This window comes from Danaus plexippus, chromosome 11 (assembly GCF_018135715.1).
Source record: "Danaus plexippus chromosome 11, MEX_DaPlex, whole genome shotgun sequence".
Lineage (NCBI taxonomy): Eukaryota > Metazoa > Arthropoda > Insecta > Lepidoptera > Nymphalidae > Danaus > Danaus plexippus.
The window spans coordinates 8,577,819-8,600,229 of NC_083544.1; the positions used below are offsets into that span (position 1 = coordinate 8,577,819).

General features: G+C 32.9%; 3 protein-coding genes and 2 long non-coding RNA genes across 7 annotated transcripts; 3 read left to right on the forward strand and 2 right to left on the reverse strand.

Moving 5' to 3' along the window:
* Positions 1-10,244, forward strand: LOC116765944 (X-linked retinitis pigmentosa GTPase regulator-like). Its single transcript, XM_032655595.2, has 8 exons — positions 1-112; positions 4,756-4,881; positions 5,814-5,969; positions 6,052-6,201; positions 6,593-6,745; positions 6,963-7,286; positions 8,866-9,957; positions 10,034-10,244. Exons 1-8 carry the CDS (start codon positions 25-27, stop codon positions 10,144-10,146), a joined length of 2,202 nt encoding a protein of 733 aa, XP_032511486.2. The 5' UTR covers positions 1-24; the 3' UTR covers positions 10,147-10,244.
* Positions 10,202-14,081, reverse strand: LOC116765945 (eukaryotic translation initiation factor 4E-1A-like). Of its 2 annotated transcripts, none has more exons than XM_032655596.2 (5): positions 13,921-14,081; positions 11,597-11,754; positions 11,108-11,279; positions 10,533-10,620; positions 10,202-10,442 (listed from the first exon to the last, which is right to left on the reverse strand). In XM_032655596.2, exons 1-5 carry the CDS (start codon positions 13,945-13,947, stop codon positions 10,309-10,311), a joined length of 579 nt encoding a protein of 192 aa, XP_032511487.2. In that variant the 5' UTR covers positions 13,948-14,081; the 3' UTR covers positions 10,202-10,308. The 2 variants fall into 2 exon arrangements, with proteins under 2 accessions (XP_032511487.2, XP_061378018.1); XM_061522034.1 differs by lacking the exon at positions 13,921-14,081 and adding an exon at positions 13,400-13,518.
* An 874-nt stretch (positions 14,082-14,955) lies between these two features.
* LOC133319064 (uncharacterized) lies at positions 14,956-16,325 on the forward strand. The gene is made up of 2 exons (XR_009752757.1): positions 14,956-15,446; positions 16,095-16,325. It is a non-coding gene; the product is annotated as an uncharacterized LOC133319064 (long non-coding RNA).
* Positions 16,326-16,509: 184 nt separating this feature from the next.
* LOC116765691 (uncharacterized) lies at positions 16,510-19,882 on the forward strand. Of its 2 annotated transcripts, XR_009752758.1 has the most exons (3): positions 16,956-17,592; positions 18,054-19,151; positions 19,224-19,882. It is a non-coding gene; the product is annotated as an uncharacterized LOC116765691 (long non-coding RNA). The 2 variants fall into 2 exon arrangements; XR_004353181.2 differs by having other exon boundaries at positions 16,510-17,592; positions 18,054-19,323.
* Positions 19,883-20,204: 322 nt separating this feature from the next.
* LOC116765693 (eukaryotic translation initiation factor 4E1-like) lies at positions 20,205-22,329 on the reverse strand. The gene is made up of 5 exons (XM_032655270.2): positions 22,193-22,329; positions 21,731-21,909; positions 21,371-21,548; positions 20,870-20,957; positions 20,205-20,770 (listed from the first exon to the last, which is right to left on the reverse strand). Exons 1-5 carry the CDS (start codon positions 22,220-22,222, stop codon positions 20,613-20,615), a joined length of 633 nt encoding a protein of 210 aa, XP_032511161.1. The 5' UTR covers positions 22,223-22,329; the 3' UTR covers positions 20,205-20,612.
* Positions 22,330-22,411: the final 82 nt, after the last annotated feature.

Below are 22,411 nucleotides of genomic sequence, written 5' to 3' on the forward strand. Positions count from 1 at the left end.
TCACCGGCCGACGGCGAGGGTGGCATGGACGGTCAGTTAGTCCGCGGTCGCGCGGTCGATCCGTGGCAATGGACTAGCGAGCCCAACGACGCCATGACTGACGATATACCAGGTACGTTCCATTTGAAAAAGAAACATTCCGCCTAAAATATGACACATTTCAAAAAAGGTTCTATATTTCCAAAAACTCCTTTTAATTTTGACTTTAATTATATTAATTGTGATAAATTATGAACAATTAAGAAGGATAAGTATGTGTAGTAGAAGGCCATATTGTACTCTATGGTGATCGGTAAATTGGTGAGTTTTCTTTAGGAAACGTATTTGAATGATATTAATAGTTAGCCCAACAGCTAATATCATTAATATCGATTTTTAGTAGTATTAGGAATCGGGTCATGTTTGTAAACAACTCGCGATGTTGGTTATAGACAGTATAGTAAGTTCAAAGATTTTTTTTCTAAACTTTGAGCATAAGCGTAGTACGTTGAAAGATTATTTTGAACATCTCTCGGTGAAAAATATTTAATCACTTTTTACAAATTATGTATTCCTAAGAAATGTGTACATTTTATTAGGTTATAGAGATTAAAAAAAAATACATAATTAAACATCTTAAACATCTACTTCTCTTGCAACTTTTAAAATAACATCAGTACTTTTATACTTTAAAATTCTTGTTAGAAAAGCATTAAATCTGACCATTTCATAGACTTTCTATTTAAAAAAAAAATTAGTTTGTCCAAAAATTTTATACAGGTAACAAAAGTACAATCTATACACATATTCATCTATTCATGAAAGATGCACTAACCTTTTAAATTCTGTTGAATCTAACCCTTCACCCTTCAGAGTTTTTTAGTAGAAAAAAAATCTAGTTACTACATGTACATTTGAATGGTTTAAACAAATTTACATAAAACCTATTTTAAAAACCAGGACCATAGATAAAAAGTTTTTAATGAAATGTACATTTAATATAATTATCTATATTCCTATATGAACTTTTTTCTAAATTCTTATCATTCTAATTTAAATCTTTTGCCATACTTTTTAAATATCTAGATTCTAAAGTGAAAAACGAGGAATGTGTAAAAAATAGATATAACATTCAACCTTTGGCGCCATCTTTGGTCTGTGTAACGTGACTTCAAACAGCTATGCCGTTAGCCGTATTACTATATACTAAAGATACTCTATTCTAAATTATCACAAGGAATAATCTTTATTAGTGTAAAGTGACATTAAAATACGTTTAATAATTCGTACTGAAAAGAGAAACAAATATCCATCCCCACAGTTTTGAGGAAGACGCAGATTATATTTAATTCAAAAGTACCTTACATACCCTGGTTACTCTCTGAATTATAGCTTTTTCCAACTAGCCAGGGTATATTCGCAATGAAATCTGCAATCAGCATCATCGTCACCTTGAAGAACAAAAATTTTAAGCCCTTTAGATACTGATAGACACGTGGCACGGACGTAGACAAAATAATTTATACGGATGTCTACCAATCGCACAGCGGAGACCAAAAGACGACATTCTTGTTTACATAATTCAGTGAGGCCACTGATAAGGCTCTATTTCCATAACCTTCAGCCTAGCTGGTCTTTATAGAAGACTTTAACGCCCAACATCAAGACTGACAATTTCCATATACTTTAACCAACTAAGCTGAGAGAAAAGCAAGGAATTTCACCTTGTCGCTAAGTCTTTCCCGTGTGTTGAAAGAAGCTACAAAGGTGCTATACGTGGATGATGACCATACAGCGAATTACCAAGATCTTATACTGACAACAGATCCAAACAAATACATCAAAGTCTCTTCTTCGTTGAGATCCTGTCACTACACTCTGATTGTCCGTAATTCCACACAATCCACCCGTTCACGAAGTTCAAGAAGAGGAGTTAGTACGGCGGTATAAGTCAGTAGATTGAGATGAAAAACGACAAATCTCGGTATCTTATCCTAGGCTGCCAAGTGCCAGTTGACTTATCTATTCAAGAGCTGTCTAGATACGCGGTCACTTTAATTAAAGTAAAACGCCAGGTGTTGGAATATTTTATTCCCTTCGAAGACGAACCCATTGTTGGCAAAGCTCACCCATGGTTTACAACCGCATGTAGTTAGACTATAATGCAAGATCTTCAGATGTAATTTCCAAAAAGACACCCTTTAAATGTAGCCCCCAATTCCCAAAAAGCATTCCTGCAAAAGAGCATTTCTTAAAAAGGTTAGAAAACTTTGTCCGTGTTTGCGTTTCCTTCCAATTATAATTTAGAGATGTTCAAGACTACAGTAGTAAGACTGTTTGTTAGACGTGATGTGTTGTTATTGTTGTCCCATCAAGCTACTATTAAAATATAACAAATTATTCCGAAATATCTTGTTGTTCCCGAGGAAAAACTTTATAAACAGAGTATTTTTCACAAGAACGTCACAGACCCACAGAAGATAAATGGCGCTGCTGATTGCTTGCCATCTATTTTTTAAACACAAGCTATTTGTTTTAAATATAATATTTTTTAATTACATTTGACTAAACTTCTGACTTGAACAAATCACTTTTCAATGCAATTTACAGTAAACGTTTTAATCCACACTAGGCTAAGCCTGCATCGTGGACATCGATTAATTTTTAGCAGACAGGATTCAGTAATTTATTACTACGCTTGTAAGTGAAGTGTAGCAGTTGTGAGTGTGTATGTGTGTGTGCGTGTGCGTGTGGGTGTGCGTGTGTGTGTGGGTTTAGGTGGGTATTTGCGTGCGTGCGTTCGTGCGAGTGTGTGGCTCTATTTTTACTTAAACGAAATGAGACTTAATGATCTGTCATTTCTACTGATCGCACGAACTTGCTCTCTCTACAACAATAATAAAAAAAAATTGCTTTGCGCCTCTACCTCGTTTGGGGTTGGAATTTCTCCACGAGCTTTCGCTTCCTCGCCTCACCAGTATAATAACGCGAGGGCCCTCGCCTCAGGATCCCATGACAGAGATCCATGCTCCGTATGACGACATGGGCCCCCTCAGGTTTGAGAATATACGCCCAAGTGCTACGACTGCACCCAACAATCTCGGCCCCAGGCGCTTGCAGTGGGTGTATCTATCATACCAGAATATTAGGAACCTCATCGTCTTCTCCTTATAAAGACACTATTTTATTAATATAAACTATATACATAATTTTAAGGATTATAAACTTCAATAATAAATATATCTATTATATTCTAGAGGATATCCCAAAAGATATTTGTGCGTCGGTGTTCAGACCGAACAGAAAAGCCCGCTGTTCTACTAAAACTTACCGTTCTCAAGGGAAACCTACATCCCCACAAACCATGCTATCAAGGTCAATAGGTATTATGAGCGCACTAACGAACTAACTAGGAATGTGTTCGTTGCAGACGTACGCGGCAAAAGTTGTAGCGAGAGGTATAAATCTCTCTACTAATAGACTTGGGCCTGTCCACAACTAACATCAATTAATTATTGGAACGTGCTCCGAAGGCAACCCTAGTAGGTTCGTTTCAAATTTGGTTAGATTGATATAGGAACCTGGATGATGCAGGTCTGCGTTTAACGCGTTAGAAAGGGGCCCCTCAAACCTACACCTGGGTCACAAGTTCCAGGCGCTGTTAAAGCTCTTCTCCCTGTAACGCGTTGGGCCCGGCACCTACACGGTGATTCCATGAAATGCTGTGAGATTTCGTCTCTACCTTCGATAGAAAACTTTATTTTCTGACTGATTTGACTTTGTTTTCTTTTTAAAGCCAGGAAGTTCATATATGTATCAAGATTACACAAAACAACGAGAGCCTTCGGTTTAAAACAATTGCTTTTATTACAAATGGACTAGGCGGTGTACGTTTTACTAAAGTCTTTTTAATAGCTACAAAAAAAAGAAAAGCGCTTCAATGTAATAGTCAAGCAAGGTCAAGGACGAAGTCACGTCTTATTGCTTCTTTCGCAACAATTACTAGTTAACATGACCGTTTAATCCGTAAAAGTAATCTCTTTCGAATAAAACTAAATTACTGAAATAACAAAATCTATTTCCAATAAATGAGTGTAAATTTTAAAATTATTCCTTTAATTATTTTCTGACATTCTTCATATGAAACATACTAGTGATTTGATATTGAAACACCTAAACAATTTCCTCTATTTATTGTTCTGGCCAGTAGAACAATCAAAAAAAGAAAGTTACATGTAAATAAAGCACTTTTTATATTCCTCTAAAAATAATTCCATTCTGTTCTGAAGTTCAATAATATTTACAGTTGTGTTTCACTAATTTATAATTCAAAGGACTCTAAATGTCGACGTATTGTACATAGTCTTAAGAGATACCAACAATACGAATATTGTTTAAAATTTTTGACGCTAAGTTTAGAGACGTTTTTGTAATACTGAGAATGATAATACTTTATTGTAAACAAATTTAAGGTGAAAAGTCAGAATTTTTATAACTCAAACCTGTATTATAACATAAAATGGCTATGGAAAGTCACACGAAAAGGTCATGACACAAGTTAAATATTACTTTTTGTAAGGTTTGAGTAATGTTCAGTCTTAGGGCTAGGTCTAGAGCGTATTTGAATTAATCACATTTATATTATCGTAGTAGATCTAAACGGTTTTACATACACAAATTTAATTAAACAGAGTTATTTATTATTCCTCAAGTATAATTAATAATTATGAATTCATTTTACGAGTTCAGACGAGTAAAGATACAGAATTTTTACAGAAACCGGTGCAGTGTTCACATTCGGCAAATCACATTTTGCTGACAACGAACCCAGCCATTTCTTTATAAAGAACGATCCCATAGTCGCCATATCATGTGGGGATGAACACAGTGCTGTCATATGTGGTAAGAACACTTCAATTATGTATATAAACAAAAAATAATGGATGTTGCTAAACGCATAACTTGAAAACGGCTCGACCACTTGAGCTATTCTTTTTTGTAAGTTGTTTAAGGCCCACGGAAAGGTTTTAGGCTGAAAAGAAATAAAAATATTGAAATAAAAATTGAAAAATTAAAAAATCAAATTAAGCTTAGAATCGTAAAATCGTTAATTGTTAACTTCAAAATGTGCCATGAATAACATTAGATTTGGTTAATCCCATATCGTGTCTTCTCCATTCATCACGACACTGGCAGAATATACTGTGCATGTCTTTGCACGGATGAAGGCCCTTTTTAAAATAACCAAACCAAACCAAAATTGTGCGTTTATGGAATTTACATTCAAGTTAATTAGACTGTTTGAATATAATTTTAACATGTAAAAACTGTTATCTATTGTTGTGATAATTCAACGTAACCGGCTGCTATTACCACTGCAGTTTGCTTTCATAATGTAGTGTAGTTAGTTCTAGTAGTACATAAAAATCATTTTAAGGACAGTATTGATATTATTGAAAGAAATAGCGCTTGATGTCCCTCCGTGCGGAAGAAATGAAATAAGTAATGTGGAAATCAAAATAGGAAGGGGTAGAAATAAATTTTTAGTGAACTCATATTGTTTCTTTAAGAAAAACTTTATAAACATTGCTTACAATTCACAATTGACCCTCCCATAAACTCTCGCTCCTTTTTGGAAGTCGCATTTGAAGTTTTACTTCAAAATTGACGGCTGCCTACAAAAAAAAAATATTTGGAATAAAAGGGAAATTACTACGACGTTGAATACATTACAAAATTTGAATATCACGGGTTCCAAAAACAGAAATGAAAACGGACTATTTGGGTTTAATTAAAAGTGAAACAAATTGTAATATTACAATATTATATTGCAGAGAAGGGTAGAGTATTCGTTTTTGGCGCTAACGCCTGGGGACAGCTGGGTTTGGGGCATAAAGATGAAGTAACCCGTCCGAGTTGCGTCAAATTTCTCAAGCCTCACCGAGCCACGTTTGTGGCTTGTGGACGCGCGCACACTGTATTTGTTACAGGTTTGAATTACAAATAATAATATCACAACAATATGCCATTAACATACATAATATATGCCATAATTTGGTGCTCTGTATGTAGATACGAACGCCATATACTCAGTGGGTTGTAACGACGAGGGCCAGCTAGGTTCGGGTGACCTTGAACATCATAGTGTTCCTCAGTATGTAGACCTGGAAGTGACGGTTAAGCAGGTCTCCGCCGGCAGCAATCACACCGCCCTGCTAACTGGTGAGAATGCGACTTATTAGTTCATTGCTATATTTCTAGCTTCATAGACTAAATTTTACTTCAGTACAGATTTTATGTTATTGTCATTGATAACATATATTTTCATATTTCTCCCAATACAACAGTTAAAAATAAATAAATTATAGTAATATATAATTGGGCTTTAAGGCTATATGTATTATATAGTATTTGAATTTACAGATAATATAAGTCGATGAGATGGAGTCTTCTTTCGTTTAAAGTTGCTATTAAAATATACCACATTCCTATAGAACTATCAACCAAAATTGGGACTTAATAATAAAAGACACTTATCTATTAATTACACTAATAAATTCATTAATAAAATATAATTTTATTAATTATCAACTACCTTAACTCGACCTTCCAGAGGACGGGCGTGTGTTCGTGTGTGGCTCAAACTCGGAAGGTCAGTTGGGGCTGGGCGAGGACAGACGCTCGGCGCTCTCCTTCACCGAGTTGAAGTTCATGGAGAGCATCGCGTTCGTTGAGTGCGGATATTATCACACGGTGTTCATTACAGGTTATAAGAAAATATAAATATTCACTTTTAATTTTCTTATATGTAATACTTAGCAAATTTAAAATTAAATTTGTTGACTTCGTTTTAATAGAAACTGACGAGTGAGGGAACAAATCATACAAATTATAATTTATTTATTTCCATGTTATATTAATTTTGTTTTAAACTAAATTTTTATATTAATTCATAAAATATCACTTCGACGTCTACTTTTCAGCTAAAGGAGCAGTTTTCGTTACCGGTGACAATGAAAATCAAAAACTGGGCATTCAGAACACATCAAGTATTTTATACGTACCCCAAGTCCTACCTTTGGACGTCCAGATTAAGAGCGCTTGTTGCGGTGCTAACCATACATTTCTGTTGTCTATGGACGAATCAAAGATTCTCGCTTTTGGATCTAACGAAAAAGGTCAACTTGGAATGCCAAAAGAAGTGGTTAACGTGACCCTCCCCACGGAGATAGATATGGAGAAAATGTTCGACGGCTATCAGCTCAAACTTGTGGCTTGTGGCGCTATGCATACCGCTTTCGTTACAGGTATATTGCTATAAATGTACCTATTTGAAGTTAGTTTTTATCAGTTGTCTTATAATATATAAATAAACCTATATTTATCGGAACCAACTTACTTATAATTTTTTAAAACATATTGTTATTTTTAATCAGAGGTTAAGATGAGCAAAAACCAGCAAAAAATAAGTGTCTAACAGTTGCACATACGCAAGTTAAGTCCACAAAAAGTCAATCTAAACGTTCAGTACTCGTTGGTTGTATGATGTGTCAAGTGATAAACTGCGATCATTACTAGGCTTTTAAATTTCTTATTATACATATTTGTATTTTCCTGTACCATAGGCATAGTATACAGCGTGAGGCTTTAGCTGAGCTTTGCATTTGTGTGAGTGCACACAGATAGTATAGGTGTGATGTCAAATTTGTGCGTGCTTTTCTAGGTTTGGACCGGTTTATACTGCTTTAATCCGCCCCGCACCTTCCGTACTTCACCCTTTGTACCGCTAGCAGCGTGACGTTATTTAGTACTTAATATTGACTTTTTGTATTCTATTTATTCCTGAAATTGATTCTAACATAAATAAACGAAAAATAGTTAAACCTTTAAATAGCCAAGTAAAATGAATTTTGTGTAATTTAAATAGTTATTTTAAAGACATTAATGACAAACCTGATATATATATATATATATATATATATATATATTTATTATTATTAGATATATATATATATATCTAATAATAATAAATAACCTGATATATATATATATATATATATATATATATCAGGTTATTTATTATTATTAAGTTTTGTTCATATATATATATATATATGAACAAAACTTAATTTATTAATAAATTTAAATAAATTATTTTTCTTCACATAATATTCACATCTGGGCTTTAACAAGTTTTGTTTATTTTATTTCTCATCAAGAATAGTTCTCCCATTGATAATGTGTGTATAATTAAAACATAACAAAATTTAATTCGATTTTTTTTTGGTCTAACTCTACTTTTACTTTCACTCACACGAATGCAAAGCTCAGCTTAATCCTCGCGGACTATACATATACCTAGTCCAAATTTTCAGTCAACCCGGTAATATCAAAGTTACATCCAATTATCAATCGGATGAGTTCATATGATTAATAATATATTAATGGACAACGTACACCCTTGTTATGAACCTGAAAATTTATGTAGTATACGATCGCGCTTTAGTCTAGATACAAAACTTCAAGTGCGTAATCTCAAGGCACCTTAAATTTTCAAAATGGATACATACATTAAATAACATCTACATGTTATCATACAAGATTATTTGTCATCAAGTTGTAGCCGCATTCAATTCGGTTCAGCAACAACGACAACATTGCATAAACGGACAATGTCAAAAGACTCAAAAGTTATTCGTTTTAGGTATAAAGAACAATAGAAACTAAGAGCGAAAATACAAAAAAATGTATATTAGTTTAAATCAAAATAAATTGATAATATAAATTTCATGAAATCATATAATTTGTTATTTTAGCACTGTAACTCTTTTAGTCCGTCTAATAAGATCGTATCATTGAAATACACTTGTTGTCATGTGTTGTCAGACAATGGCCTGCTATACACGTGCGGCGAGGGGCGACACAATAAACTCTGTCTGGAGGAAACGGACGATAACACCAACTCCAACGACCTCCCCAATCAATACACACCGATGCGGGTCACCGCTATGAACGGCTTTGTAATAGACAACGTCGCCTGTGGTGGCTGCCACACGCTACTCACAGCGACTAAAGGATCCAACGTCGACTTCACCAACAACGACTTCAGTATCATAAGCGAAGAAAATAGACCTGTCTCCTTAACAGAACTGCCTCCCTTACAAAAACTTCCGGCTATGAACAAAAACGAAGATATAGCGGATTTTGTCAACGAAAATACAGAGACTAAGAACGCAGATCTCATGAACGGGAATAATAATGAAGAAACAAAATCTATTGATTCGTTAGAGGCTAATGTGAGTGGATCACACATCGTCGATATAAATGATTTAGATAATGAAAATAAAAGTTTACATGAAGAAAAAAACATAAACGAAGCGTGCGACGGTTTAAAAAAGGATATAAAAAACGATTTCGATCATGCTGTAGATGGTGTTACCAAAGTAGTCCAAGGAACAGGAACTAAAATAGAAGAAATGGTTCAAAACAATACACGAAAAATACTTACGCAAGCAGAAGCTGTAGAGGATGTAATAAAAAAGACTGTAGCCGATAAAGTGCCCGGCTTACACCACGACGAACGGAAGGTTCTGGATATACCCAACAAAATGGAAGAGACGACCAACTCACCGCCACCGAAATCACCGATCATACAAGACTTGCTAGACATACCCGACATATCTCACGTGAGTCCTATGTTGAGTAAACACAGCGACGACGGACAAAAGAGTGAGACGGGCCAGTCGGAAAACGAGACCATACCGTGCGGCTCAGACAAGTCCAGCCCCCAGGCTAAAACTAAAACTCAGGCTGTGATGCCCACAGTTCGGAGCGAAGATCACGAGGGAGAGGAACACGGGGACGTCGTGGTCCACAAACTCGAAGAGAAGGGACGTTTAGCAAGAATCTTTCAAACCATACGAGACAAAGAACACTCCTGTATGGGAAAAGGGAAAGTTATAGAAGAAAAAGTTGTCGGTTAATATTGATTATACATTTATTTATATGTATTATTAACTTTGGTATCGTAATAACAATGGTTATTTGTTTTCAGAGAACATAAACAAAGGGATAGGAGACGCCGAGGAGACGGTCCATAGGGTCGAGGAGCGAGTGGAAACGGAAATACGGAATCATACAAATTCACGTACATGCACTATTCTGTGAGCACAGCTATACGTTTTCAATCGGTATTTGTCTTCAATGTTCTAATAAAACACTATTCTTAACAATGTTATATACTTTTAATAAAGCTTAATACAATTTGTACTTTTTTCAGTTAACATTATTACACATTAATTTTAAATAACGACTGATTAATAAAAAATATCAAATGAAGTACATGTTAATTGGTTCATTGTGTTTGTGAAAATTAATCGACTTCTTGAAACTCATTTTAAATTTCATTTGATTTCCAATTGATAAAATTTTTGCTTTTTTTGATGCGTCGGTGATCCAAATACCTACAAAATGAAAAATAGATTATTCCGTATACAATATTTTTTTCTCATCGTGATACAAAAGAAAAATTTATTTTAATTAAAAAATCATACCAATTTTAATTTTATCTTTACGGAAATTTACTACTGCGCCACATACTGCTGCTTTCTCAGTGAGTGTTGCTCCTATTAAAATTAAAACCTGTAACGAAATAAATGTATTATTGTAACACGCAGGTAAGCAAATTCTGGTTTCGTAATTCTTAATTAAGAATTCTATAAAATAACATCCCTAAAGACCATGACATCATGGTCAATAAGTATTACGAGCTCACTAACGAACTCACTAGAAATAGGTTCGTCGTAGATTTGTACGCGGTAGAAGTGGCAGCGAGATATATAACAATTAAATCTCTCTACAACCCACTGAAAGACTTGGACCTGTCCAGAACTGATATCAGTTCATCCTTGGAACGTGCGTCGAAGGCAGCCCTAGTAGGTTCGTTTCAAATTTGGTTAGATAGAAGGAGGAGCTTTGACTGTGGAGGTGAGCGCTTAACGCGCGTCAGATAAGAGCCCCTGAAACCTACGACTGGGTAGCAAGTCCCAGGCACTGTTGAAGCTCCTCTCCCTGACCCGGCACCCGCGCGCTGAATCCATTGAACATCTCGTCTAATATCTCGTCTTACCGTAAGAAGCCACTTGGAGTCAAGGTCTGATACATTTCTCCCGAAACTAAAAATCCATCTGCCTCCGTTTGTATTAGCCTCGTCTTCCCAAGTCGGACTGATGCCTTTCTTAAATATTGCATAATCTTGGCCAACCTCCAACTCAGAAGGCAGCTTCATGTGATGATACAGACTGAAATAACATAATCCTTTCTCTATTAATGTTGTCTTTTTAATCTTTTTGAATAATAAAAATTAAATATAATCTATTTGGAAAAAGCTTCAAACATCAATTTGTACTTAGAGCAAATCTACGCGTATTCAAATCTCGACTGTGACTAGTTTATTTAATAAATCCATCACCATACAAATATAAATATCTTATAAACTCTTTGTATCTTTTAAAGAGAGTTATCATAAAATATGTATATAAACGTTAAAGTAATATTGAACTATAATATATATTTTTTTATTTACTAATGCAATAATAAAGATTTTTTTTCATATTACCACCACCAGTCTTCTACGGTGTCGAAGCTGGCCAGATTCACAAGGTTTTTCCCCCAATCACTGTTATTGTTAGTGCATAACCAAATACACCATGTGTCTTCCAACGGATGTTTTATGTGTTCCAACACCCCACTCTGTTCTTTGGTGTCATTGCTTTCCTATAATTACGTAAACTTTCAACAGGATAACAATAAAACAAAACATACATAGGCGGTAGCCCCGCTGATGTAGAAATATCCCACTCAATATTCTTAAAGAAAAAGGAATATACAAAACTAATAAAAACTTTTTACATGCAAGAGAGGAAATACCAAAACAAATAATTAGGAATAAAAAAAAATCGTTAAATCTGTTTTTAAAAACTTATAAGTCAATTGTGGTAAACAATGCAAGAACCGAATAAGACAGATTTTTTTTTTTAATAGCAACTTAAAAATACTACAAGCAGGAATTTCCCGTATGTATTATAAAACGATTTTTTTTTACAAGTTTTCGATTAAAAATTATAAAACGGACAATTAGCGTGACCAGAGACAATAAGATAATATTATTTATAAGATAAACATTTAAAGTACAAATTTCGCGTTAAGTACAGTGGCTTTCAATTTAACGGTTGGAAATCTTTGAATTAACTAAAATATTTAATAAAATGTAATTTAAATACAATATAAGTTGCTTAACGCTTAACAGCAGTAACTAAAAAAATATAAATTACTCGTTTTTCTATAATAAATTTCATTAACATTAAAATAAATGAAAATTTAGAATTCGATCTTAATATGACATGTCAGTTTACTACAGAACAAAAATAGTATTATTTGTTTCGTTTCAATATTCGGAATCTATCTTGAGTCAAGCAACCATCTTCAGCCTTTTATCAGCAAATATCGTCTACCTCTCTGTATAGGTGGCGCCACTTTCTTTATATCCATCATATAAAACACCAAGCTCGCGAATGTTCTTCATTATAGAACCAAAACAAATACGTCGTTAAAATTGGGACATGAGACCGCACAGAGCGACCGCCTACCCAGGATCGTCCCTGTGTACATATATAATTACATATACGCGTTCCGGTAAAAAAAAATTAGCACAACACCACTGTATACTAGACATATTTAAAAAGTGCACCCTATGCCCACATGACTACTATTCATTCCTTATATACGATACTAGTGATCCGTGACGTCCGCGTGGATATTTATATCAGACTCGGCGATAATTGTGTAGTCGTTTCATATAATAGACACAGTGGTATCAGTCCAACTGGTTTACCAGTACATTTGCTGTTTTCATATCGATGTTCATGTTTTCTTTTTCATTTCCAGTTTTTACTATTTTTCAACTAGCGTTCAGCGCCACCTATTCCACACTATGCAAATATTTTATAAAAACCATTACATAATAAAACGCAATGACTCTAGATGGCAGTATCTTCTATCGGGTTTTCCAAATATTTCCGGACGCATTATATGGGATTATAAAAATAATAATGAGTGTGAAAATAATGAAAATGAAGCGATTGAGAACGGAACTGAAAAATAATTTTATTTTGATCAAGTAACCCAGAGAATAAAACAAGAGATATAACAATGTGTGTGAGTTCTGGCAAGGGGCCATCCATAAAGTAAGTCACAGAAATGTTAAGACTTATGAACCACTACCCCCGTCCTTGTCACAGGTTGTCTCATTTTTATAAACCCCCCCCCTCCTAATGTGACGTCACACATTTTAATTTTTTTACATTACATTATTTTTACTTTAGATTCGTTCGAACTTCCTTAAGCCTATTTAAATCCTTACCATTCAAAATTCTTGTGAATTTCAGTGTCTCACTTGCATTACAACGCCGCTCTAGGAGTTAAATGACGTTGCATGAGCGATTACCTCATAGCGAGAATGCTAAATTATTAATAATAAATATAGATCAAGTTCATATTTTTTTTAATTTTCATCACTCATTCATCACATTTTCACATCAAAATTTTGCGTTTTAGTATTTTAAATTTTAATATGTGACGTCACGAAACTATTGAACCCCTCCCATGCCCCTTGACACACGACGTCACACTTCTGTGATAGACGTATTTTATGGATGGCAACCAAGTAAAAAAATTGTTTACTGTTAAATTATAAATTTCAATTTCAGCCTGACTTATTTTTATGTATAAGCTATATTATTATAGTTCCCTCAAATAAAATTTACATCAAATCACATCACTCACATCAAATTCTGTAGTTACCTCAAAAACTTTCCCATTTACAATATTAGTACCATGATAGAATTATGATTTAAGTATTATGGTATAATATATAAAACTTACCTTCGTATGTATCTTTACGTCTGTCATATTTTAAGATAATTTATAGGTATATTATGATAATAAACACAAAAATATTTAATAATTGTATTGTCTCACACACATGACATGTCACGATCAAGGAGTTTTTGTTACGAGTCACCACTCGGGACCCTTAAAAAGCTGCATACTAGTTAATAGTTAATACCTAGGGAGAACCCCCGAATTTGCGATTAGAATGTTACTATCATCATAAATAAATGTTAACAGCTTCATATAATAACTGTAAAATAACTATGAAAAAAAAATACCATAAGTTTTTTTTATAAATATATATGAGTTGTTTAAATATAATATTACTTTTTATTAAAAAAGCAATGGGTTCAATTTAAGTGCTGGCAAGTGTCGGAAGTCGGAAGCAAACATCTAATCACGCGCACTGAATAGTGCCGTCTCTTTCCCCGCGTTCTGCGCATGTTCGTCGCTTGCCAAGTTACAAATTACAATTGTGTGCGATTTTTCTAACCGGTTCAAACTGCGATTTATCGGTTGTTTTTCATATTGATTTTCAATATTTTATATTAAAACTCAATAAGTGGAAATATGTATTTTTTAATACATAGCAAATAGTTGAATTTTAGTTTATTTTATCCTTAAGAGATGAGCATTTTCCTTTAATATAAATCTAAATAGGTGTATACTTATATTATTATATATTGTTAGGTGATAATGTTCTCATGAAATTTAAATATTTACGACATAAACATTGATTTTATTAGCTGCACTTATTAGGAGCAGTTTTGAACTGCCACTTGTTATAACATGGGCTTATAAACCTATTAGGATCTTTATTTACTAGAAAGTTTGTATTAGCTTTCTGTGAGTGAGTCGGATGTTTCATGTGTAATATTCATCACTTATACTTCATATTCTAATTCATTTAATGAAGATGAATTTTCCTTTAGACTGGACAGGTCCTCGCTAGACAACTTCCAAACGAGGTGACGAGGAGAGACGACACCTCGTCTGCCCGTGATCACGGTTGCTGCAAAGTAACCGAAACGTCGGGATTATGTAGTTTTTAAATAATAAAATCCGCGTAGTAAATCCGAATAATACTAGTTTCATTTAAATGAATACTCGCGAAAATCTTAGATCTCATTAACTTCCAAACATGCTTATGTGTAGTAAGCACAAGTTAATTGAGCATGACACAGCATTATTTATTTTTAATTCAAAATTCTTATTAAAATATGATTATTTTGAACTAATTTGGAGAGACTGAAAGGGAAAATCATTTGTTACGTATATAACTAACGTGCAGATTGTTTCCAGGGAAGTATTTCTAGTTAGTTCTATTGTTTAATATTTACAAAACTAGTCCAAACTATATCTATAAATTACAAATAACCTGCATGCTATTGATTGCTGTACAACCTACTTGATATAAGCCTGGTTGGTAAAATTATAATATTTAATATATATACATTGTTGTTCTTTCCAACAACTTCCATAGCAGTTATTGGATTATGGTGAAAAAAAGTTATAAGGTAGGTTGTAATTTCTGAGTCATTGTTGATAAATGTGTATATCAGTCTCTTTCGACAGAAATCTACATCAAACATCTTCCATGAGTAATCTGTAAGTAACTATATAGAAAATACTATTACCAATACTAGTAAAGAAATATACTGACTTTGTTATTATATGCAGATTAAAATGCTTAATTATGTTTTTAAAATGGGGTGTTAAATAACAGACAAACGTATATAGTAATTTTTTATTTTAACATTTTAAAATTATTTAAATATATTTTGAAATCTTCTCTTACTTAATTGACTTTAAAAAAACATTACTGTGTCAATACGTTTTTGGTTATAATTATAAGGAAGATGATAATTTGAAGAGCTTACCTGAATCCAGTCTTCCCCAGACATTAACAGAACTCCATGGAGGATAAAATAATAAGATTTTCTGGTTAAACTAAATTTATTGACTATTGTAAGACGTCATAACATTTTATATACCGACAGACGTAATGATTATACAGATTTATTTGTATTAAAAAACCAATTTATGTCAGTTTCTTTGTAATGGTCATTTTCTTGATATTGTGTATCTTAAAAACAAATTTCAGTAATAATTCTATTTTTATGCTATTTTGTTTGAAAGAATGTAATTCATACCCTCAATTACAGTTTTTGTGATCGAACCTGAACGAATTGATGAACACAAGCTGTCAACAAGCGCATGAGTTGAGAGTGGTAAAAGTTAACTCGCCCATAATTTAATTCATTTTATATAAAATGATATTGTTCATTACATGTACTGCCATTTATACAGTATTCGAGGTGAAATAACCTTGTTCCGTATTTTCTGATGAATACAAATGATTTCATGTTTGTAAATAAAATGCCTTCATAAATTCATATATACTATTATTTATATCATCACTGTGGACATGCAGGTAATTGGAATAATTGGAATTAATTTTTTTAGGTAAGCATAAAATGTATTTCATACTTACCAATAAGCGCTTAGTGAATAGAGAGACACTTACAATTTTTTATTGATGGTATAATTTTATTTTATCTTGCAAAACAAATAGTTTAATGTTTAAAAAAATTAAGAGACATACCTAATGGAAACAAAAACAAATAGTTATAATTTATTAGTAATATCCAATTAACCAAATGTGTTTACTATTTGGTTGCAAATCGTGAATTTGCCAAGCACATTGATGACAAATTGAAAGACACTGTAAATTTACTGTCTTTATTAAATATATACCTATATGTCGGACACATAAACAAGGATAGATAGTGTGCTCTCCATATAGGGCAGAACTCTGATAACACAATCGAGGATTCTAGATTTCTCTGTAGTTCTAGAATATCTTTTGACAAATGTATTAAATTGATCAAACTAAGTAATTATTGTGACAGACAAATTGGTTTCTGACTGCTTAATGTTTTTAGTAAACTACACGTATTGATTGCTTTGATCGTGTTATTTGAAAATGTTATATTCTAGCTATACTTTTTTATTTATTTAAAAATAAATCTTTAACTTCAACGGAAAATAATATCCAATCTGTTCGATCGAATGCCTGCATGCAGTTCATTCATTTTGCCGGTAATTCCCAACCATAGAGAAACTCATTGTCTATGTCTTTTAACATTTTGACTGCCCAATTTTTTACAAAGCAACGGCTCATTCTCATTCAATAGATTGAGACATGCGCACAGAATAAAACAATTAAGAATGTTAACTAATTTTGATTATTACCACCCAATAGTCTCTGTCAAAATAAAAAATACTAGTGAAAGAATTACTTCAATATGTCAATTAGTTTCCGATTTAGAAGTAAAAGAAGTTGTAACATGATGCCGGTTCGATTGTGACGTCGTCGCACAACACGCTCAGTCTGGCTCACAGCTCTCTCGGTCCGCCGGCGCTGGCGGTCCCGCGCCCGTATCGTTGTAATTATACTTTTAATAATGTCCAATCCAACTACTTGGAAATCATGTGTTGTGCCTAAATGTAAAAATACAACTACCAATTCACCGGCCACATTGATTTTCATAGTTCCAAAGGACGTTAAAATGCGAAAAAATTTGATAACAGCTATGAAGAGGTTAGATCCATTTGGAGATAAAAGTACAGTTATTTGTTGTGAAGACCCTTTTGACGTACGTAAGTATAGTGATCATATTTTATGGAGGTACCTAAACATAAGGAATAATACCAAATATTTTTTATCTCATAATGCAACAATTTCTAACCGGATTAAATGCGTGTTTATTGCTTTACATTGACAGGACAAATTAAAAATCACTAAACTACCCGATTAATTTGGTTAAAAATAGTTTCATTATATAATAAGTGATCGAGAATACCTAAGACATTACTATTATAATCTTCTGTAATTTAAATTTATTTGATACAACATAAAATCTGGTCAGAGATACAAAACCTTTGGTGTCAGAACTTTCCATTATGTTTTACATATTGTAAATATCCTGAGAATAATGCAACTGTTTTGCGTTATCCTTTGTTTTTTATTCAAGTTTCAATCTATACTAGACTGTGCCTACTGCTGTGCTGGCGTCAGCTAGGTGTACCTAGATAGCTAATACGATTTTTTTCTGTTTTAGATTGAAAATGATATGGAGAACTATACTAAATAAAAAATGGTCGGAGGAAGTATTAAACTAAAACAGGGTATAGTTCCACACAAATTCAAATGTCAACAGGAAAAGGAAGATAAAACTCACAAATCTGCAGTACAAAAACGTAATCGTATAGAATATTTTGATAAACTACTAATTAAAGATGAAACTTCGATGTTAGAACAACCTGAAAAGATTCTTGTTAGCTGTGAAGACGAAATAGTAATAAAAGGTCCATTACGTTCTAGAAATAATAATCAGTGTTTAGAAATATTACAAAAAAGCAAGGGAGTGCAAGTAAATCTGAAAGCTAAAGGTGACCATAAATCAACCATGACTGTTAACAAATTTAAAAAAAAATATATGAAAATAATTTTTTGCAGTGTGTTTTGGTAGTATGAACGACACATTTCCGAACGCCTCTTCTCATGAAATGTTTCACCTTGATCAAGAATCGAAGAACCTTAATGAAGATTCAGATTCAGAAACGGAAACGGAATGCGATACACTTTTTTTGAATTTATATGCAAAAGACGGGGTTTTATTAATAGAATGATATTTACTATTATTAAACTATTAACTTAATACGCCCACGAAAACCAATCCAACAAAACACTGAGCCATCTATTACACCTACTATAACCGCTGGCGACTTGATACTGAGCGAGCGAGTTGTGAAATGACGTCACAAGTGGTCACGTGACTGTTGGTGGCACTCGATTTTTTTCGAAACTTTGAATGCCTATAACATCACAACTGCTAGGTTTTTTTTAGAACAACAAAAACTAGTATTTTTGTATACTTACAGGCTTTACTGACACAACATTTCAAGAGATTTTTCATACCTAGTAACATTCTTTCCTGATTCCAAAAGATAAAACCGATGTTCAAGTGTCTCATGAGGCTACTTCTCTTGTCTAACCGTTAAATGATTTCAGCTCCATAGTTTCATTGTTTGTTTGGGGTGACATACTTTTTCACAATTTATCACGTAAGAAAATCACTGCAATCTACAGATATTTATCTCAGTAAATGTACAGAAAATTTGAGAAACTGCTGCAATGTCTTGGGATACTATAGAATGTAAGCTTCAAATTCGCGTTTTTAGCTGCGAAGAATCGGTCAAAGAATTAAAAATTGTACCTGTGTTTACAGCTCCGACAAGGATTCGGAGTGTCAAACGTCAAGCTGGTGAAATTGCACGCGATGACTTATAGCTTCTCGACAAGAATAAAATTGAGGTTGAATTTTTGAACAGCCTTTTGATTACTAAATTAATTTCAGTCAAGGAAAGATTCGAACAGTTAAATGAGTAGTCGGATAACTGATCTTTTTGTAACTGTAGTCTAATATCTTTTTTGCGCGACTAGAATGGGGTTACTCTTATTTGTTATAAATTTCGAATATCGCAACTTAATAGAAGTGCATCCAAATGTATGGGGCACTGCGAATATTATTGAATATACCAGTAACGGCCGCTAGTGGGAATAGAAGTTTTTAAAGCCGAAGCTCATGAAAACCTATCTTCGATCAAAGATGTCTCAACAACAAAAGTTGCTAACTTCGTATAGTGTGGGAAGAATCCTCTCCTAAGCTTTATGATCAAAGAAAAAAATTGACATAACTTCATTAAACTACGAAAATATAATTATTGAATATAAGCATAAATGCATTATCTTTATGTTTAGAGCATCACATAAAGCATTTTGTTATTTATCTCAAGTATTACGGTGTCTAAATATCAATGTTTTTATGCTACTTTATAAGAGATGAAAATCAAATGAAAGTAACCAGAGAAAACAGTGTCCATTTTACATTTTTTTTTTTAATTTAGTTCCTGACAGTGCAAAGCTCTATACTAATTGTTCACAAGTATTTCTCATAGAGCCCTAAAACTTTTGACAGTTACATCAATGGCATATTTTACATAATTTAAAACAAAATTAAACTTAAACGAAGTTATTTCTTTATTTAACGTCTATTTATGTTGCTTTTCTTATGTAGATATTATAAAAGTTTATCCAAATTGATAGGAAAAAAATAAAACGGCACTTTTTTAGTTATTATTTATGAAATATCAAAATATTTCTTAGTAACAGACGAACATTAAAGTGTATCAGAGACAGACGAGTGCAATTACCGTCAGTGTGGTGTGCATTTTATTAAAATAAAAACAGAAAAATTAAAAGTAATTGGATACCATATAAATTTAGGATGAATACAAACTTACATCTACTGAATTTAAGACATACAAAGCACAGCTTTAGTACAAACATCAGACTTCCATTATGCCAGCATTCATCGCTACTAGAGTAAATAAACACTCGAGTTAATATGAAATGTCAACGTAAATACTACTTCTGTTAAATAAAACTTTTATTCTATCGTATGCGACAACAGTATCATAAGACTCGTTAACTAGTGACCGAAGATCCCACACCACATTCCAGAACATAAATACAAATATAAGTATTGTTCGCAGTAATCTAAGATCATCAGTTTACAATGACCACTGCTATCACATACCTTTAAATATATTAATAACTAAACAGTGTAAAGATTCTTAGTTGCCGAACTGTGTTTGACCATAGTGTCTCTGTGTAACTGGAATCCAATCTTTCCGTGAATTCCGAGTTGCTCCTTTAATTTTCTACCAATCTCAAGATTGGCTTGTTGTTTCGATGTGTCTGCTGTCCAAACACCTACAATTTTTAATTACCATCAATTATTGTCTATCCTTATATAATATTTAACCTATATTCATATCTATACAAATTTAAAACATAGTTAAGGTTACTTACCAATTTTATCAAGTTTTGCTCTCACATTTACAACAGCGCCACAAATTTCCTCAGCATATTCAAAATTCTCACCAATCAGAAGCAGGACCTGAAAATATAAATACAAACACTGTCATTTAAACATTGTATAATCACCAAAATGTATAGAGGCCTTTCTAAATTTACACCAAAGTATGACAGAGACCAAGACATTAATGAGACTAACCAATACCAATAAGCTTTTTTTATTTATTTTATACAAAGTATTTTAATATTACAAACCAAGCAAACATCCATATCTCTCATACATACTTAGCATGGTTTAAAATGAATAAAGTGACTAAATAATTAAAAATAATTTTCAATATTTCCCAAGGTTTTCATTCAACTGCATATACTTTTAACTTGCTATGTTTCAATATCTCATTAATGTTACTAGCAAGAAAAACAAATATGTTACATGGTAGAAAATGTGAGTTTTAAATAAATCATTATTTTATCTTCAATTTCATCATAGCTTACCACATCCAACCAAAACCTATCTAAATCTGAATTGCGTTGCTTCTTTTCAAGACTTATTAGCCAACGTCCACCCATCTTGTTGGCGTCGTCCTCCCACATGGGACGGATTCCTTGCTTAAAGACAGCATAGTCATGGCCTTGACGTAGCTCAGATGGCAATTTGATATGGTGATACAGTCTACAAAGATATAACCGCATGGTAAAAATTGAGTAATTTAATCTGCCACAACTAAAAATGACCATCTATTTTGTCAAGTTATGACTTGAATTCTTTTTTTATTTACAAATTGCTATATTTTTATAATAATAATAGATTTTCCATTATGTTTTATTTATAAATTTCCTTAAAGAAAATCAAACCTCCAGAAATCTTCAACTGTGTCAAATGAAGTTAATTCAATTTGATTCTCCTCCCATGATTTATTCCTGTCATTGTCGTAAAACCACAGACTCCATGTGTTCTGTAGCGGGTGCTTTATCAAGAACTCTGGGGGAACCTCCACAGTCCCTGTAGTTTTGTTCTCAGCGGGTGCTGATCCCTTGAATACACAAGTCATAATTTCAATATAACCTATAACACTAATTGGTTACAATAATTATATTAATATTAATGAGTAACCGAAGTTGAATACAATATTGATTAATAAATCACGAAAGTAATAACGTCAATATGATTTAATTAGTGATATAAAAATTATCAAATGCAGTGAAAGTTGATGAAGCCACATCAGCAAAGTTTGATGGTTTTGCTAACCAATAGCGAGTAGGAGAGTATTTTTGAAGGTAGGAATAAATAATTCATTAAGTACTGTCTATATCTACCTCAACTTCTTCAGCAGTATTTCCAGCCATATCACAAAAATCTTCTCAACACTCGATTTTTTTTAAAGACAGAAATGTCAGTGTTGCTTGATCAAGTAGTTTTAGAATTGGTTTCTAACTATAAATATACAAAACAGTGAGAAAGATTTTACTGTTATTTCATTCTGAAATTAAAAAACAAACTTACTTTTTAAATTCTTAATTTTGTTTTTTCAGTAA

What these genes read in the sequence shown, in the direction of transcription:
- LOC116765944 (XM_032655595.2), top strand. Translation starts at nt 25, where the DNA reads ATGGACGGTCAGTTAGTCCGCGGTCGCGCGGTCGATCCGTGGCAATGG. An exon ending in CATGACTGACGATATACCAG is followed by an intron (nt 113 to 4,755) that starts GTACGTTCCATT and finishes GAATTTTTACAG; the next exon opens with AAACCGGTGCAGTGTTCACA. An exon ending in GCACACTGTATTTGTTACAG is followed by an intron (nt 5,970 to 6,051) that starts GTTTGAATTACA and finishes CTCTGTATGTAG; the next exon opens with ATACGAACGCCATATACTCA.
- LOC116765945 (XM_032655596.2), bottom strand. Translation starts at nt 13,947, where the DNA reads ATGACAGACGTAAAGATACATACGAAG. An exon ending in ACGTAAAGATACATACGAAG is followed by an intron (nt 11,755 to 13,920) that starts GTAAGTTTTATA and finishes ACGTAATTATAG; the next exon opens with GAAAGCAATGACACCAAAGA. An exon ending in ACCGTAGAAGACTGGTGGTG is followed by an intron (nt 11,280 to 11,596) that starts GTAATATGAAAA and finishes ATGTTATTTCAG; the next exon opens with TCTGTATCATCACATGAAGC.
- LOC116765693 (XM_032655270.2), bottom strand. Translation starts at nt 22,222, where the DNA reads ATGGCTGGAAATACTGCTGAAGAAGTTGAG. An exon ending in ACAGTTGAAGATTTCTGGAG is followed by an intron (nt 21,549 to 21,730) that starts GTTTGATTTTCT and finishes ATATCTTTGTAG; the next exon opens with ACTGTATCACCATATCAAAT. An exon ending in AGCAAAACTTGATAAAATTG is followed by an intron (nt 20,771 to 20,869) that starts GTAAGTAACCTT and finishes TAAAAATTGTAG; the next exon opens with GTGTTTGGACAGCAGACACA.